Source organism: Miscanthus floridulus, chromosome 2, assembly GCF_019320115.1.
Source record: "Miscanthus floridulus cultivar M001 chromosome 2, ASM1932011v1, whole genome shotgun sequence".
NCBI classification, from domain to species: Eukaryota; Viridiplantae; Streptophyta; class Magnoliopsida; order Poales; family Poaceae; genus Miscanthus; species Miscanthus floridulus.
The window spans coordinates 53871019-53888063 of NC_089581.1; the positions used below are offsets into that span (position 1 = coordinate 53871019).

At 48.3% G+C, this 17045-nt stretch overlaps 1 protein-coding gene across 2 annotated transcripts; it reads left to right on the plus strand.

The window, feature by feature from the left end:
• The first annotated feature begins 343 nt into the window (after positions 1 to 343).
• LOC136538808 (uncharacterized) lies at positions 344 to 16367 on the plus strand. Of its 2 annotated transcripts, XM_066530764.1 has the most exons (17): positions 344 to 366; positions 4819 to 4982; positions 5083 to 5217; positions 5988 to 6074; positions 6408 to 6479; positions 6586 to 6796; positions 6881 to 7005; positions 7276 to 7653; positions 7768 to 7902; positions 8476 to 8529; positions 8708 to 8845; positions 9185 to 9340; positions 9432 to 9665; positions 15104 to 15270; positions 15397 to 15502; positions 15636 to 15716; positions 15862 to 16367. In XM_066530764.1, exons 2-17 carry the CDS (start codon positions 4854 to 4856, stop codon positions 16069 to 16071), a joined length of 2418 nt encoding a protein of 805 aa, XP_066386861.1. In that variant the 5' UTR covers positions 344 to 366; positions 4819 to 4853; the 3' UTR covers positions 16072 to 16367. The 2 variants fall into 2 exon arrangements, with proteins under 2 accessions (XP_066386861.1, XP_066386862.1); XM_066530765.1 differs by lacking the exon at positions 8476 to 8529.
• The last annotated feature ends 678 nt before the right edge of the window (positions 16368 to 17045 follow it).

Genomic DNA, 17045 nt, shown 5'->3' on the forward strand with positions numbered 1-17045 from the left:
TACTGTTGCACGAGGTTGCGATTGATGTACTGTTGCCTTCGACACCAGAGGTAAAAGGGTAATTTTGCGTACAAATTAACATCGTTAGAGCCTCAAACTAATAGAAGGGCCAAGAAAGGAAACAAATTTTGTTTGGGCCAATAGGGAAGTTCAGAAAAAATATCCAAGAAAGGAAATACAACTTCTTTAGGCCAAGGAACTAAGTTTCTCTAATTATTATGTCCACCCTTACTAAATAATAGATGTTGGGCCATCCGAGCCCAGCCCAGCCCAGCCCAAACTTCTGAGTGGACCAACAGTTTGTATAAATATGGCTCAAAATGGCCCAATAGCCCGCCCTTGGGTTTTAGGCTGACGTGACCAATCCACACACTTAAGGATGAATTCGATCGGAAACGGTCGAAAAACTCCTCTATTGTTTTCTACTTTTATATTTGAATACGAACGCGAAAGCGGAAACGATATAGCCGGAAACGAAAACGAAAACGAACTTTCGGTATTTCGAAAACGAACCAATTCGATCGGAATTATGTCGAACACGGTCGGCATACGAAAATTCAATACGAAATACCGACCCACGGTCCATGACTTTAAAAATGTGCATGACCAAACTAAGAAGTGCATGATTTAGTTCAAGTGCACATAATAGTTAACGAATAACGAGTGCATGACCTTAAGTATCATCACAATTGACAAACATATAGTCACCGACACGCTAATACAAGTTACGAATAAGCAATTAATTAATAGGACATAGATAGGACATGAACATCTACAGTTCATTGGCATCATTCATGATGTCAGGACTCAGGATCACTTTCCATGTCAATTGCTTCCTCATTGTCCAGCCTCATTGTCCTCATCCCGCTCCTTGTTATTTTCCTACAAGTATGCAAAGTTAATTAAAATTAGATGTAGCAGCTAGTATATTTCACAGGAAGCAGTACAAATTTGCGAAGTTAATTAAAACTACATGTAGCTAGCAGCTAGTATATTTCATAGGAAGCAGCCAATAAACATACCTCAATTTTCAGTTTAGCCACAACATTAGTCAAAGCATCAACCTCAAGATCACTCACAATTGATCCAAGCTTTTTAGAATCTGAAAAAAATAAGGAAGGAAAAAATGCAATGCATTATTCGGCTGCAACTACAAGTATCTAAGTGAAAATAACAAGTAAAATTAGCACCTTTACTTGCTGCAGCAACCCAATCCTTTGTGCAAATTAAAGCCTGTACCATCTCGGGATCAAGACGACTGCGATAGGGATCAACAACACGGCCAGCAGCACTAAAAGCAGACTCGGATGCTACTGTTGACACTTGTATGGCCATTACATCCCGAACAATTTGTGAAAGGATAGGATATTGTTCTCTCTTGTTTTTCCACCATGCTAAGATGTCAAACTCACCATAAAGTTTCACTAGTGATTCTGCCATATACATGTCCAACTCATTTGACTCAACCATTCCAGATTCACTTGCTTCATATAAGAATTCTTCTAGGCCATGGTCTACATTTCCCATTAATATATCAGTTATGTTACTAGGTCTAGGTGCAGCCCCTTGACTAGTTTTCTTTGATGATGCAGCATAAAAGTTGTACAGTTTCTTTACCACACTAACAAACTCATCAAGTTCAGCTTGATAATAAGCACCATGGAACTTCTTCATGTAGTACTCTATGCCCCTTTTCTTATACCTAGGGTCAAGAAAATAGGCTACAGCTAGAGCAATGTTGGACTGCTCCCAATATTTCTCAAATTTTGCATTCATAGAAATTGCCATTTCTCTAATTGTAATATTTTCAGCATAGCACCACTCATCAAGCAAGACCTTTATCTCACAGAAACCTCTATAAAACAAGTTTGCAGTAGGGTATGAAGTGCCAGAGAGAATTTCAGTGAGATCATAAAATTTCTTCAAGCAACCATAAAGTGTCAATGCATTCTCCCATTCAGCATAAGATGGAGAAAACTTGTCATACTTACGACGATTTGAAGACTTGAGCCTAATAAATGCATCCTTATAGTACAAGGCATCTCGCAGCATTAGATAGGTAGAGTTCCACCTTGTTGAAACATCCATTTGAATACCCCTCTTTGTATCCAACCCAGCTTCAGTGGCACACTTCATAAGCTCTTCCCACTGCAATGGAGAACCTTTCACAGCTAGTACAAGTGATTTGATCTTGCTGAGTGTTCCTGAAATGACTTTCAACCCATCTCTAGCAACTAAATTCAGAATATGGCAGGCACATCTAACATGAAAAAACATCCCATCACAAACTAGGGAACCAGTAGCATTGTCTTTCAGATCTGAAATTATATCGTTGACAGCCACTTCATTTGAACTAGCATTATCCAAAGTCAGAGCAAACAGTCTATTCTCAATGTACCATTTAACCATAACTTCAGTGAATGTTTGAGACAACTTTGCACCAGTATGCCTACCTTTTACATTGAAAAAACCAATAATTCTCTTTTGTATATGCCAATTATCATCTATCCAATGAATAGTAACACACATGTATCCTTTGTTTTGGCATGAGGTCCACATATCCATTGTTGCACTAAAGCGGCACTTCATAGTTTTCAAGTGTGCATACAAAGTTTCCTTTTCAGCAAGATATCTGTCCATTATTTCTTTCCTAACAGTGACACGGGATTTTATCGGAAAGCTAGGACGGAGAGATTTGATGAAATCAACAAGATACTCATGCTCAACTATATTGAAAGGATATTCATGCATGGTTATTGCCAAATTTAATTTCTTCAAGCTAGCTTCTTGGTCATATTTGTAAGGCTGAACATGAGCAATTTCAGAACCAGGTGTCTTACCAGCTTTAAGCTGTTGTTGTCCCTTCACAATACTGTGTTTTGAAAGCAAGTGGTGCTTGAATGAAGTCGTCCCATTGGAGCCCTCAGCTCTATATTTGTGATCACACCTAGAGAAATTGCAGTGTCCCCACAACTCCTCAACTAGCTTTCCTTCCACCTCTACATACTCCTTTTTCTTGGTGAAATATTGCCAGACCCACGATGTCAATTTCTTAAACCTCTTGCCAGAAAGGCGAGCCTGCTCTGGATCGTCGTCATCCTCTTGATCATCAACATTAATTGGCACTTGATTAGGTGGAGATGTTGTGGTTGTTGCTGGTGCATCACTATCAACTGATGCTGCCACTGATGCCGCCATTGATCCTAGCACTGATGCTGCTGTAGCTGGACTTTCACAAGTTCCACTAGATGCAACACTTTGAGATGAAGGCCTTCTAATCCCAGATCCTACCAAAAGCCAAGTGAAACATTGCTAAATCAGAAAAAAAAAACTGGAATTGCCAAATAAAATAGGGACTGTTGCTATTAAAATAATTTGTGTGAGGTAAAGACATACTAAATCTTATTATTCTTACACACTGCTAACTGGTGGGGAAATACACAGGCAATTTTCATCACTGGTAGCCGAAGGAGTATGGGATGAACAGCAAGCGGCAGCAATGTAGCAGGCTAGCAGCTAGGTGCCTAGGTGAGTGAGTGGGTGGCGTGCAGCTTTTGCACCGAGAAATGAAGGGAAACTCTTCTCAATTGGAAAGAAAACGCCAAAAATGATGGGATGGGATCAGGGGACGCCATGAGTGGCCGGACAGCGGAAAGAAAACGCCAGAAATGAAAGCGATGCGTCAGGGCTCGCTGCCGCTGCTGCTGATTGCGGCAGTAGCGGCTGCCGCGGTTTCCGCCGCGCCGGCGTCGACGCTGTCCGGGCCGTCGCGGCCGGTGCCGGTGCCGGTCGAGGACAGAGGCCACGCGGTGGACCTGCCGGACACGGACCCGCGGGTGCAGCGCCGCGTCACGGGCTGGGATGGGATCAGGGGACGCCATGAGTGGCCGGACAGCAGAAAGAAAACGCCAGAAATGAAAGCGATGCGTCAGGGCTCGCTGCCGCTGCTGCTGATTGCGGCAGTAGCGGCTGCCGCGGTTTCCGCCGCGCCGGCGTCGACGCTGTCCGGGCCGTCGCGGCCGGTGCCGGTGCCGGTCGAGGACAGAGGCCACGCGGTGGACCTGCCGGACACGGACCCGCGGGTGCAGCGCCGCGTCACGGGCTGGGCGCCCGAGCAGGTCGCCATTGCGCTCTCCGCCGCGCCCACCTCCGCCTGGGTCTCTTGGATCACAGACTGGTAGGAATGTAGGATTGTAGGAAGATGAACCTGTTGGAGACGTCGTTGTTGTCGCTGCCGGAACAGGCGGAGGCTCTAGAAGTTGACGCACGCTCTTCGTCTTGGGCTTGCCCTTCGTTCCAAGAGGGGGCGCCATCGACGCGCGGGGTGGCGGCGCTGGCGGAGTGGGGTCTGGTCGGCGGAGGACGGCGCTGGTGGCGGCGCCGCTAGGAAGGGAGGGAGGACGGAGGACCGGAGGACGGGAGGGGGCAGGTGCGTCGTGACTCGCGACGGTCGCGTGCGGGTGCGGCGCCGCAATTGCACGGAGTGAAGGGATAAGGGAATACGGGAATAGGAGTGGAGGGTTTAGGGTTGTCAAGTTGGGCTGGGCTGTAGAGTAGGCTTACTGGGCTTCGTGAGTTTGTGAATATTGGACCAAATTCGGTTAGCACCGAATTTCGAATTCGGTTACATACCGAATATAATATAGAAATGTAGAAAACGGTCGAAAATAGCTTAAACCGAATTCCGCTCCGTTTTCGAATTTTCTATCCGAATTTCGTATCGAATTTGTATTTTTCCGAAAAAACTGAAAACAATCGGATCAAATGTAAAAAACGATGCGATTCGGTCGGGAATTTTCGTTTTCGTTTTCAACCGTACACACACTCCCTCCGGCCGCCTCCACGGGTTCTCCATGGAGCGGCTCAAATCGGCGGTTCCGACCGAACTCCGGCGGGCCGTCGGCGAGGGCACGGCTGCCGACCTCCCCGCCACCACCTCTCGCCTGTTCGCCTTCTTCGACAGCCTTCCTCTCTTCCACCAGGTAACCACCGCCTACCCTCCCCTTTCGATGCCCCTCTACCCCAGGAGGCCTGAGTTTAGCTGATAGGTCGCTGGTCTGAATGGATGTTTCCGACTGCAAGGTTATGCAAGAGCTGACCGACCCCGAACTTGCGCTGTGCCGCAAAGACAAGGTGAAGGCTGTAGAGTTGAAGGGCCATGGCAATGCGTGCTTCTCAAGGAGGGAGTTTGGGGAAGCTCTCGGGTACTATTCGCAGGTTTGCGTCCACCAACTTATTTGGAACATGCGGATTGCATTTTCACTTTGGTTGGTCGAAATTATATAACGGCTGTAAACTTGATTGATATTATAAGAGTTAGGTGGCTCTTAAATTGAACATCTTTGTTTGTTACTGTGCCAAGAAAGCATATCAACGGGACAGTTAAAAGAATTACAGAAAGAAACGGTAAATATCTGCTACATTGGAATTGGATGGTGGGCTTAAATGAGTGTAATGTTTCAGTTTTTCACACCAAATATACAATCTTTTGGATGTAACACTTCAAAAGCAGATATCTCTGTAGCTATGATTACATTCCTAGGCGAAGCCATGACTGTTTGAAAGGAGGTGCTTTATGCTTACGTTTTAGCTAGATCAGTGCTATAACATTCGAATTTAACTTCCCAACTGTTCTTAGACTCCTGAAAATACATGAATTGCTTAGACATTCATGGGCTCAGGGGGTGCTGCAGCATGGACAGCACCTGCCCTGGCTCCGCCCCTGACTACATTTTTCACTTGTTGTAACACTAAAGTTAAGCAGCTACATCTGCAGCCATCCTATAATTGAAGTTTGTGGGCAGCTACCAAGTTCAGAAGAAATTGTATTTTTCACCATTGAAGTTTGTGGTCAGTTAGATTGTTAAAATAGTGGCAAATTTACACAACCGATCCCCATACATCCATTTGTAATGGTAATTTTTCTGTGGCTGATTGATGAATATTCTATCATGATAATAACAGATTGTTTGAATTATATCTTGCAGGCATTGCGGCATGTCCCCATTAATTCGGATGGCATGGATGTGAAGTTGGTATCTGCAATATATGTCAATCGAGCCTCCACCATGCATGTTAGTCTTCCGTTTACTTGCTTGCAGAATATGAACAGTGGACAAATTTGTGCCCTTTTAGTACTGAGTTTGATAAGTATTTGAGTCTATTAGGCTGAAAATAGGATGTGAAGATATACTTGTGGCAGGTGGATAGCAGAACAAGTCTATACCCACAGTTCCACAAAGCTTTAGAGACAGTTGGTCAAGATCTGTGAAAAATATTGAAAAGCTTGGAGTGGATGTACTAAATGTGTTTTCTGCTACTATTTATTTCTATCACTGAAAATAATACTACTTTGTACTTTTGGCTGAAGAGTTTCTGTATTCTAATCATTCTTCTCAACTATGCAGAAATTAGGCCTGTTCAAAGAATCTATAAGGGATTGTGACAGGGCCATAACCATATCACCTAATTATTCTAAGGCATGACATTGCTGTTTCACATAATTATACTGAGGTCTCTGTTTTGGAGAATTCAAGCAAAAGCATGGAGGCTACTCTTTTCATTTCGCCTGTTTCTGCATTTCAGGCATGGTACAGGAAGGGAATGGTAAAAACAGCGCTTAAGAATTATTCATCTGCAGTACATGATTTAGAGGTTGCATTGAGCCTGGAAGAGACTTCTTCAGGTAAGAATAACATAGAACAAGAGCTAAAGTTGATTTTGCAAAAGCATGAAAGTGTCAATGAAGCCGGGACATCAAACTGTGATAGCAAGGATGAAGATTTGCCTCTTGCAGGTTAGAATTTCTTATGTGCAGTCCATACTACTTTCTTCTGTTGGATGCGTACTTAGTGACAGATATTGTTTGACTAACTGACAGGACAACCTCAACCTCATAAGGTTGTTATAGAGAGTATCTCAACACCAAACAAAGGTAGAGGAATGGCTTCTACAGATGATATCCCCCCAGCTTCGTTGATTCACGTCGAGGATCCTCTTGCCGCGGTATTAATTAAGACCCATCTCTGTTGATGCCAAATGACACTTCTCCGTCTTCCTATAGTATGTATCACTGAAGCCACAACAATTTGCATATATGAATGGCCCTAAATATTTGTTAATGTGCATACGAGATTGCTTTTTGAGGTCTGGTGTTTATGTCATGTCTATGAACCTGTTTTTCCTCAGATGAATAATTATTGCTTCTGATTTCAGTTTCCTCATAAGCATGAACTGAAGGTTTGTGTGCTGCTTACTTGCAACAGTTGAATGCAGATTATCATGAAATCTTCCCGTGAAATACACTGCCACTTTTGCTTCAGTGAAACTCCAGCAGATGTTGTGTTCTGTCCTTCGTGTACAATACCAATTTACTGTTCAAAAAGGTGCCAGGAGCAATCCATAGGTGATATTTCTTATGATGAAGATACTCATCTTGGATATTCAACAAGTATTGCAAACCTGAGTATAACTTCTTCTAGTTGCAAGTCTCCAAGATCTAAGCTATTTGCTGAACATAAGCATGAATGTGGAGGTGCCCATTGGGCAGCTGTTTTACCAACTGATGTAGTTTTAGCTGGACGAATAATGGCACGCAGCATAGAAAAAACGATGCTATCTGGAAAGAGTTTTGCTATCTCTGGCCCAAATTTGGTAAAGTACCTCGTTTCTAAATTAGGTTGACATTCTCTTATGCTGTTAGCACTCAAATGTTATGGCATAGATGATATCATATCAGGAATTAATGAGCTAAGTTGGCTATTGCAGGATCTAGTTCACCATTACGATCAACATTCTCCTGCCAACAAGTTGGAATCACATATATATGCAATTGTCCTATTGTTTTGCCTCCAAAATCATTATAGATCAGACCTTTTGTGGACAGAAGATTCTTTATCACAGGTATATATGACATTTATCTTCAGAGATTATCGTTCTAATATACCAGGTTAATGAGTATGGTCTGAAATCTAAAATTGACGGCATTTTCTGTTCCAGGTTTTTGAATTATTATATAAATTTGTCACAATGCTAACTGTTATCAAATGTCTTGATCCATACTGTTTTGATGGAGATAACCAGTCCTCCTTGGGGATTGCCAGTTTCATATTCCTCAGTAACCTTAATCTCATCTCAACAATACCAGTATTTATTGAACTTCCTTCTGTGTAGTCGTCTTTAGCACATTTTTTATTGGTTTTGATACCTGGAAAGCCATTTTTTTACATGCAAGAATTTGTGTCATTCCATTTAAAAAAAAAGTGGTACAGAACGAAATGGTCTTTGACTTGGAAACTAAGTAAACACATCAAACCAAACAAAATATGGAAGAAAAGCAGAATCAATAAGGATTACTGTTATATAGTCAATCTTCAACGACTGTAAATAGCCTTTAGATCACTAGCCATCCCACAATGCAAATCTGCAACTGTGTCTAGCGTCTTATCTAAAGCCCACTGATTGCCCTCATGCCAGTCAGACAAGAATCAGGCAAGCTTGGAACTCAAGCTTCAGTCAGATACCCCTAAGGTACTTGGGTTCAAGGATGTTCTTATCTATACCATGGTTTTGTTTCTCGTTACTATGGTTTCCTATATACTGCAATTCCCTACAAACTTTTTCCCTGAGGTATACAAAACTTATAGAGTACCACATTCACATTTTATTTTGGGAAAGATGAAACTCATGTGTTGATTATCCTCTACAGCTGGTTCTTTTGATATTTCAAATCAAAGTCAATTCAATTGCTGTTGTCCGAGTGAGGTCGGTGGATGGAAGCCCAGAGCTCACAGTAAATAGAGGTGTTTCTGGAGCTGAAGGTGCAAACATGTGTAGTGTGGAGCAGGTCTGTCTTTTTATACTATCTGTAATTTTTTCTGGGATTGGGAGCAATCTATCATCCAGCTATTAAAGCTGCAAAAGGTCGTTTGGTTCCTGTTGTCAATCATTGTGCTTTATCTCACGCTGATAGAACACAATTCCAACCTAGAAGCTCAAAAGTGGATTAGATTAAAAACAAACGGAGAAAGAGGAATTCATGGTCATTAAATTTTTTTTGTATCAATTATCAAGTAACTATAATCACAGTATATGAGGGTGGTTTATTGGCATAAAGGTGCCTCACTATGAATTGTGGTCTTGTGCTCTGTAACCTTTATCTTATGTTTTGTTTTCTCACTGTTAGGTTAGGGTTGCTCAAGCTGTTTATGTATCTGGTAGCCTGTTCAATCACTCATGTCAGCCCAATGTACATGCATATTTTCTTTCACGTGCGCTCGTGCTGAGAACTACAGAATTTATAAAATCCGGGAGCCCAGTTGAACTGTCATATGGTCCACAGGTTTCACTGACTCCCCCCAGTTTCCTCCATCTCTCACTGGAGCAGAGATGAATGCCTTATGCTTTGAACTTTTCATGCTTCTGATTTCTAGGTTGGTGAGATGCAACTTTCAGAGAGACAGAAGTCACTTCAAGAGAATTACTACTTCAGCTGTCAATGCTCAAGTTGCTCAGAACTAAATCTATCAGACCTTGTTATGAATTCATTTTGTTGTCCACGAAGCAACTGCCTTGGTGCCATATCAGAATCAACTTACTACAGGTCCAAAGAGAATTTTGTGAATGTTTCCCTAGGAGGATCTTATGTCTGCAAACTATCATTGCCTGTACGGTTATTTTCGTATACTATGGTTTTTTAAGTATCTTCTCATTTACTCCTCTAGTCACAAATAAGTGGCCTTTTAGACTTTGATTGACATGGTCTTCAGAACACAACTTTGAATCCTACTTTTCTTACAGAATATTTATGAATCAAAGCAAATTTGTTTACTTTTATGACACTATATTTCATGACACCTGACAAATCTACTCTTGTTATTTTTAAATATCCAAACTCAACACATAAAAAGAAATATTGTCAAGGGCCTTGGTGTCTAGGGTAGGAGGCCCTCGGCTACGGAGATTGTAACCGCGGTCCGTCGTCTTCTCCGGTGAGGTTATGCCCCCCTACCGCAGGCTTAGTTGAGAGAACGAGAGAGATTAGGGATAATAATCTTCCTTCCCTTTGACAGTGCCGGTTACAAGACTCAAATAGCCCTAAGGCTGAACTAACCATGCCTACAATTAAGGAATAAATAAGGAAACTAATCTCTTCTTTCTAATCTTAGCCACTCACGGTGGCTTCCCCAGCCGCGCTGGCGCGCTCTGTGGCTCGGCGCACGTCACGCGCGCGACGGCGTCTCGCGTACGTGCGTCCCCACATGACATCTCTCCCCTCCTCGGAAGCCAGCTCGTCCTCGAGCTGGAAGTCTGGGTACTTGGCGGTGAAGGCGTCGGCGTCTTCCCAGGTTGCCGAAGCCGGGGACTCGCCCTTCCACTGGATCAGCAGCTGGCGCACCCCGCGGGCGAGGCGCATCTTGACCGTGCGTTTGGGCTCAGGAACCACCGCACCATGGCACCATGGTAAACAGCAGGCAGGGCCGGTGGAGCATCCGGCGGCGACCCATGGAACTTCTTGAGGAGGCCGATGTGGAAGACGTCGTGCAGACGAGCTCGGGGTGGCAGGGCGAGGCGAACCGTGACGTCGTTGAGGAGCTCGGTGACGCGGTAGGGGCCGTAGAAGCGTGGCCGCAGCTTGCCGGTGACGGTCTGTGGCAGTGAGGACGCCGCGCGCTGCCGGAGGCGTAGAAGTGCCCAGTCCCCCACCTGATACGATACATGGCGATGTGCCTTGTCATAGTGGCGCTTTTGGACCGCCTGTGCTTGCTGAAGTCGGGCGCGGATGTCAGCGAGGAATTCATCCCGCTCTTCCAAGGTCTTGGCGACGGCGGCCACCCTGGTGTCTCCGGGCTCATATGACCGGATGGATGGAGGATCACGGCCGTAGACGACGCGGAACGGCGTGTCCTGCAGTGACGTTTGGTAGGCGGTGTTGAAGACGTACTCCGCCCACGGAAGCCACTAGAGCCACTGCCGCGGCCGGTCTCCGGTGAGACATCGCAGGTACATGATGATGACGCGGTTGGCCGACTTGGACTGCCCATCGGACTGGGGGTGAAAGGCCGTCGTCATGTGCAACTTGGTGCCAACCAGCCGCATCAGCTCGCGCCAGAAGTTGGAGGTGAAGACCGTGTCCCTGTCCGACACGATGGACTGTGGCACGCCATGGAGGCGGACGATATCGGCGAAGAAAGCCTGGGCGACGGACTCCGCGGAGTACGGGTGGGATAGAGGGATGAAGTGGCAGTACTTGCTGAACCTTGTCCACCACCGGCAAGATGACCGACTTGCCCCGGACACGCGGCAGCGCCTCAACAAAGTCTAGGGCGATGTCAGTCCAGACTTCGTGCGGCACGGGCAGCGGTAGAAGGAGGCCGGCCGGATGTAGATGCTCCGACTTGTAGCGCTGGCACGTAGGGCATGCCCTCACCCAATCCTTGCACGAGCTGTTTCATGTTAGGAAAATGAAAATCCCGCCGCATCCGGTGCAGCGTGCGCTGGACGCCTTCGTGTCCCTCCGCATGGACCGCCGCCAGGAGCTCTGGTAACAAGGGCGAGGCCGGGGGAATGTACAACCGCCCACTTGTACTGGATCAACCCATCCACCACCGCCCACGGCAGAGCTCTGGAGCCCACAGCGAGCTCTTCATGCATGGCGACGAGGGCCGGGTCAGTAGCTTGTGCTTGGCTGGAGCCTATCGACGAAGTCGAAACGTGGGGCCGAGAGCGCCAGGATGGTGCCCTCCGCCGGCGTGTCCCGACGCGACAGCGCGTCCGCCACGGCATTGGCCTGGCCCAGCTTGTACTCGACGGCGAAGTCGAAACCGAGAAGCTTCCCCACCCAGTGATGCTGAGGGATCGTTGCGAGCCTCTGATCGAGCAGGTACTTGAGGCTGTAGTGATCAGTCTTGACGACGAAGCGGCGCCCCCACAGGTACGGTCGCCAGTGCCGTACCAGCGTGCACGAGGCCGATCAGCTCACGCTCGTACGCCGCGAGCGCGCGATGGCGGGGCGCCACCGGCCGACTGAAGAAGGCCACAGGGTGGCTGTCCTGGACCAGCACCGCCCCGAAGCCGTGAGACGACGCGTCGCACTCGACGATGAAGGGCTTGGAGAAATCCGGCATGGCGAGTACCGGGGCGGTGGTGACAGCAGCCTTGAGCGCGTCGAATGCCGCCGAGGCCTCCCCTGACCAAGAGAACCCATCTTTCTTGAGGAGGGCAGTGAGGGGTGCTGCGACGGTGCCGTAGTTGTGCACAAACTTGCGGTAGTAGCCCGCTAAGCCGAGGAAACCACGGACCACGCGGGCCGAGCGCGGCGTCGGCCACTCCCGCACCGCCTGCACCTTGGCCGGGTCCATGGCGACGCCCGCCTCGGAAATGACGTGGCCAAGGTACGCGACGGACGCGCTAGCGAAGGCGCACTTGGCGCGCTTGAGGAAGAGCTGGTGCCGCTGAAGCTCGCTGAGGACGGCGCGGATGTGGCGTAGGTGATCCGCCCAAGTCTTGCTGTAGATTAGTATATCATCAAAAAACACAAGAACGAAACGACTGAAGGAACGGTCGGAGTACGTCGTTCATCAGCGCCTGGAACGTTGCCGGGGCGTTGCACAGCCCGAACGGCATGACGAGGAACTCGTAGAGGCCGTCGTGGGTTCGGAAAGCGGTCTTGTGGACGTCGGCCGGCCGCATCCGCACCTGATGGTACCCGGAGCGGAGATCGAGCTTGGTGAAGAAACGCGCCCCGTGGAGCTCATCGTCGACGACGGGGATCGGGAACGCGTCCTTGACCGTAAGCGCGTTGAGGGCGCGGTAGTCGACGCAGAAACGCCACGATCCGTCCGGCTTCTTGACGAGGAGGACCGGGGACGAGAACGCGGAGTCGCTGCGACGGACGATGCCTTGAGCGATCATGGCGGCGCATTGCCGCTCCAATTCATCCTTGTGGGCCGCCGGGTAACGATAGGGGCGAACGGCCACGGGCAGCGCACCCGGCTTGAGGACAATGCAGTGGTCCCAGGGCGCGCTGTGGTGGTAGGCCGGAGGGCTCGGCGAAAACCCCTTCGAAGGAGGCCAGCAGTTTGTCGAGGAAGTCCGCCGAGGCTGCTGTGGCGGCGATAGTCGGTTCCGGGCGCGCCGCCACGTCGGACCAGCACACCTCCTTGCCCTGGCGCAAAAACGACATGGTGCGCGCCGTGAAGTCCCACGTGATCGGCCCCAGGGTAACCATCCACTGGGTTCCCAGGACGAGATCGTATCCCGCCAACGGCATGACGAAGAGGTCCACGTGGAACGCCTCCCCATCGATGGTGATCGGCGCCTGCCGTAGGACGCCTGGGTACTGGATCTTCTCGCCATTGGCCACTGTGGCGGTGAGGCGTGGCTTGGACTGGATGGGCAGGGTGGTGCGGCGCGCCGCCTCCTCGGCGATGAAGTTGTGGGTGGAGCCAGTGTCGAGGAGGGCAGTGAGGGTCACCGCGCCCAAAGTCACCCTGGACCTGCATGGTGTCGCAGAGCGGCACGCCGGCGACCGCCTGCAAAGAGAAGACCGGGGCCTCCTCCTGGTCCCCGTCCAATGCGGCGTCTTCGGCGTCGGTGAGCGTCACGCCGTCGATATAGAAGATGCGGCGGCAGACCCGGTTATGGCCACGCGAGTACTTTTCGTCACAATTGTAGCACAGCCCAAGGCGGCGACGTTCCGCCTGCTCCTCCAGAGAGAGACGTTTCACCGGTTTGGTCTCCATCTTGGCGGCGGCGGCGGCCGCTGGTGGTGGTGCAGGGAGCGCGGGGCGCTGAGGCGGTGCTGGAAGCAGGCCGCGGGGCGCTGACCGGGCGTTAGCCAGGGCCGGCTTGTCGAGCTCCATCAACTCCACTTGGCGGGCCAGACTCATGGCGGCCGCGAGCGACTGCGGGTTGTGAATCCGCACCGCGTGGCTCAGCGGCGGCAGGAGGCCCCCCGTGAAGAGCTGGACGCGCTGGGCTTCCTCCAATGGACCGGCGCGTGGCAGGAGCGCCTGGAACCGGTTCTGGTACTCCTCCACGGAGCCCGTGCGCCGGCACTCGGCGAGCTCGTAGAGCGGCGCGGAGCGCAGGGGCGGCCCGAAACGCAGGTGGAGGAGATCCTTGAAGCGGCTCCACCGGGGAGTACCCTCATCCTCCTGGAGTTGTATGTACCACAATTGGGCGACGTCCTCCAGATTGTACGAGGCCATCCAAACCTTCTCCTCCTCCATGATGCGCTGCTGATGGAAGTAAGATTCACAGCGGTTGACAAAGATCAGCGGATCGGTCGTGCCATCATAGCAGGGAAAATCCATCTTCTGAAATCTCGGAGGGTGGTCGTTGTGGTGCTGGCCATCAGCGCTACCGCCCGGGCCAGACGATGAAGAGGATTTCTCCTTGTCCTTCTTCAACGTCGCGACGTCGGACTGCAGGGAGGCGATCGTGCCGGTGAGGCTCTCGATCATCTTGGCGATGTCGGCGTTGGAGGGCTCCGCCATGGGCGATGTGACGAAGCTGGCTGATGGTGGATATGGTGGTGGACTGGTTGGTGGCGCGGCGGCTGTGGGGAAGGCGGCGGCGGCAGATGGGTCGGCGGAGCGGGAAGAAGAGGATCGGCGTGACCGTGATACCAGGTTGTCAAGGGCCTTGGTGTCTAGGGTAGGAGGCCCTCGGCTACGGAGATTGTAACCGCGGTCCGTCGTCTTCTCCGGTGAGGTTATGCCCCCCTACCGCAGGCTTAGTTGAGAGAACGAGAGAGATTAGGGATAATAATCTTCCTTCCCTTTGACAGTGCCGGTTACAAGACTCAAATAGCCCTAAGGCTGAACTAACCATGCCTACAATTAAGGAATAAATAAGGAAACTAATCTCTTCTTTCTAATCTTAGCCACTCACGGTGGCTTCCCCAGCCGCGCGCTCTGTGGCTCGGCGCACGTCACGCGCGCGACGGCGTCTCGCGTACGTGCGTCCCCACATGACAAATATGCAATCAAAATTTTGAATGGTTGACTCAAGACAACTTCAAAACATCACTTGTGACTGGAGGGAGTACTTAATGATGATGGATCACAGATGACATGATGATGGGTTTCTTTTTGTTTAGGATGTATCAAAGATTGATAAGGATATGGAGAATGTCGCCAAATCTCTTTTAGGAAATATTGGTGTCAGTCTGAACATAGATCATGGATGTTGCATGAGTTGTAGATCCCATATTGATGTGTCGTCTGCTCTGGCTACATCACAAAGGGAAGAATCTACTATAGATAGGTATATTCTTAACAATTGCATATGAAACTTCAAATTTGATTACCTTGACTTCTTGAGTTCTTCTAGGAATTGTAAATTTGGGGTTTCATCCATACCAGGAATTGTGATAACAACTGCACTTGACAGGTTGAAGAAACTTACATTGTTAGACAAGACTCTCATCACAGAGGCATTACAATCCCTAAATCTACTCAAGAAGTTGAGGCACCCATATAGCAAGGCTCTTGCGCAGGTGAGGTTGCTCATTTGTCTTTGTTCAAATTGGGTATCCAAGTCCACTTGCACTTGTGTACAACTGTACACATAAGTCTTGTGTACTACTGTACACATAAGTCGTGTTCTTATGAACATGTGGAAGTATGTAGGCCAAAGACACAATTGCAGAGGCCTTTGCGAAGGTAGGAGACCAAGAACGAGCAAGAAAGCACTGTGAAGCATCAATTCAGGTAACCTGTTTTTCCTTATCCTCAATTGCCACTCAGGATATTTACTTGTCTGGGGCCTGCTGAGTCTTTGCAACATCTTTATGCAAAAGGAGAGGTGTATATGCTATTGCATGGTTCTGAAGAAGTGACCCCTGTGATGTTGCAGATCCTCCAGAGGCTGTATCACCCCAAACACATCATCATTGCGCACGAGCTTATCAAGCTTGTTTCGATTCTGCTGTCCCTGGGTGATGGGGCAAGGGCCGCAGCCACATTCGCTCAAGCAGAGGAAATATTTTCGCTTTACTACGGATCTCATGTGGAGAAGACTTTGACATACATGGGTGCCCTGAAGAAAGCTGTCAGCGACGCGTAGCATGCAGACAATCCACTTGCGGAAATGGCCAGCACGGTTCTGTGGAATTACCTCACCTTTTGCGCTCCTTCGCTAATCAAGAATTATGTGACTCTTACCGAGGAGAGTTTTACTCTCGGGAAAAAAATATTTACAAATCAGTGTAATATTGCTTGGTGCAGCGTGCAGTTTAGTTTGTTTCTGGACGGGCGCGAAACTATAAAACACAAACTAGCTCAACCCATTTCCTGGCTAATGAGTTTGGGGAATTTTCTGAGTGTTTATGTTAACGACTTGTTTCTGAATTTTATTTCCTATATACTCATTGCCTTAAAAAATAATTTTATTGACTCCTGATACTGGTGCGAAATACTCGAGGTCTCCCAGAAGCGTGGGTGTGGTGGATCTGGGGCTGCTTCGGCATATGTTCATTTGCATCGTCACCCCCATCGTCTTGAAATGTAAGAGATTTTTAGATGTATTAAGCAAACCATCCTAAATCTAACCTAACTTTATTCAATAAACAATTAGTACGATATCAAATGAGCTTTGTTAGATAAATTATAGAATGTATCTTTATAATTTACCTCTTTTTTATTCAAGGTGCTTTCTATTACTCATCCGTCCCAGCTAAATCGCTGGTGACCATTGCCTCAATCTCATGAGGTACACCCTCCCAAGTGGCCTTATGTCCACCGGGAAACTTACAACCATGAGCAGCTAAAGCATCAGCCACTCCATTACAGACGCGATTACAAACACTGATCTTACAAGAACTCAGTATCTAGCAAGTGTTTCATCTCCGTGATGATGCCTCCTACCTCTTAGACCGGTCAAAACTACTCTTTTCATAATTCACCTTTGTGAGCGAGTTGGTGGGCTCCGCGTACAGCGACATTGACGAGTCAAGTACGTACTGTCTCCGTTCCATATTATTTTCTATTGTTTTAAAAAAGACGTAGTGCATATGATGTCTTTGACTAACTGTACAAGGC

Coding starts and splice junctions, on each gene's coding strand:
- LOC136538808 (XM_066530764.1), top strand. CDS start 4,854: ATGGAGCGGCTCAAATCGGCGGTTCCGACCGAACTCCGGCGGGCCGTC. Junction 6,797..6,880: donor TGAAGATTTGCCTCTTGCAG/GTTAGAATTTCT, acceptor ACTAACTGACAG/GACAACCTCAACCTCATAAG. Junction 7,006..7,275: donor TCGAGGATCCTCTTGCCGCG/GTATTAATTAAG, acceptor AGTTGAATGCAG/ATTATCATGAAATCTTCCCG.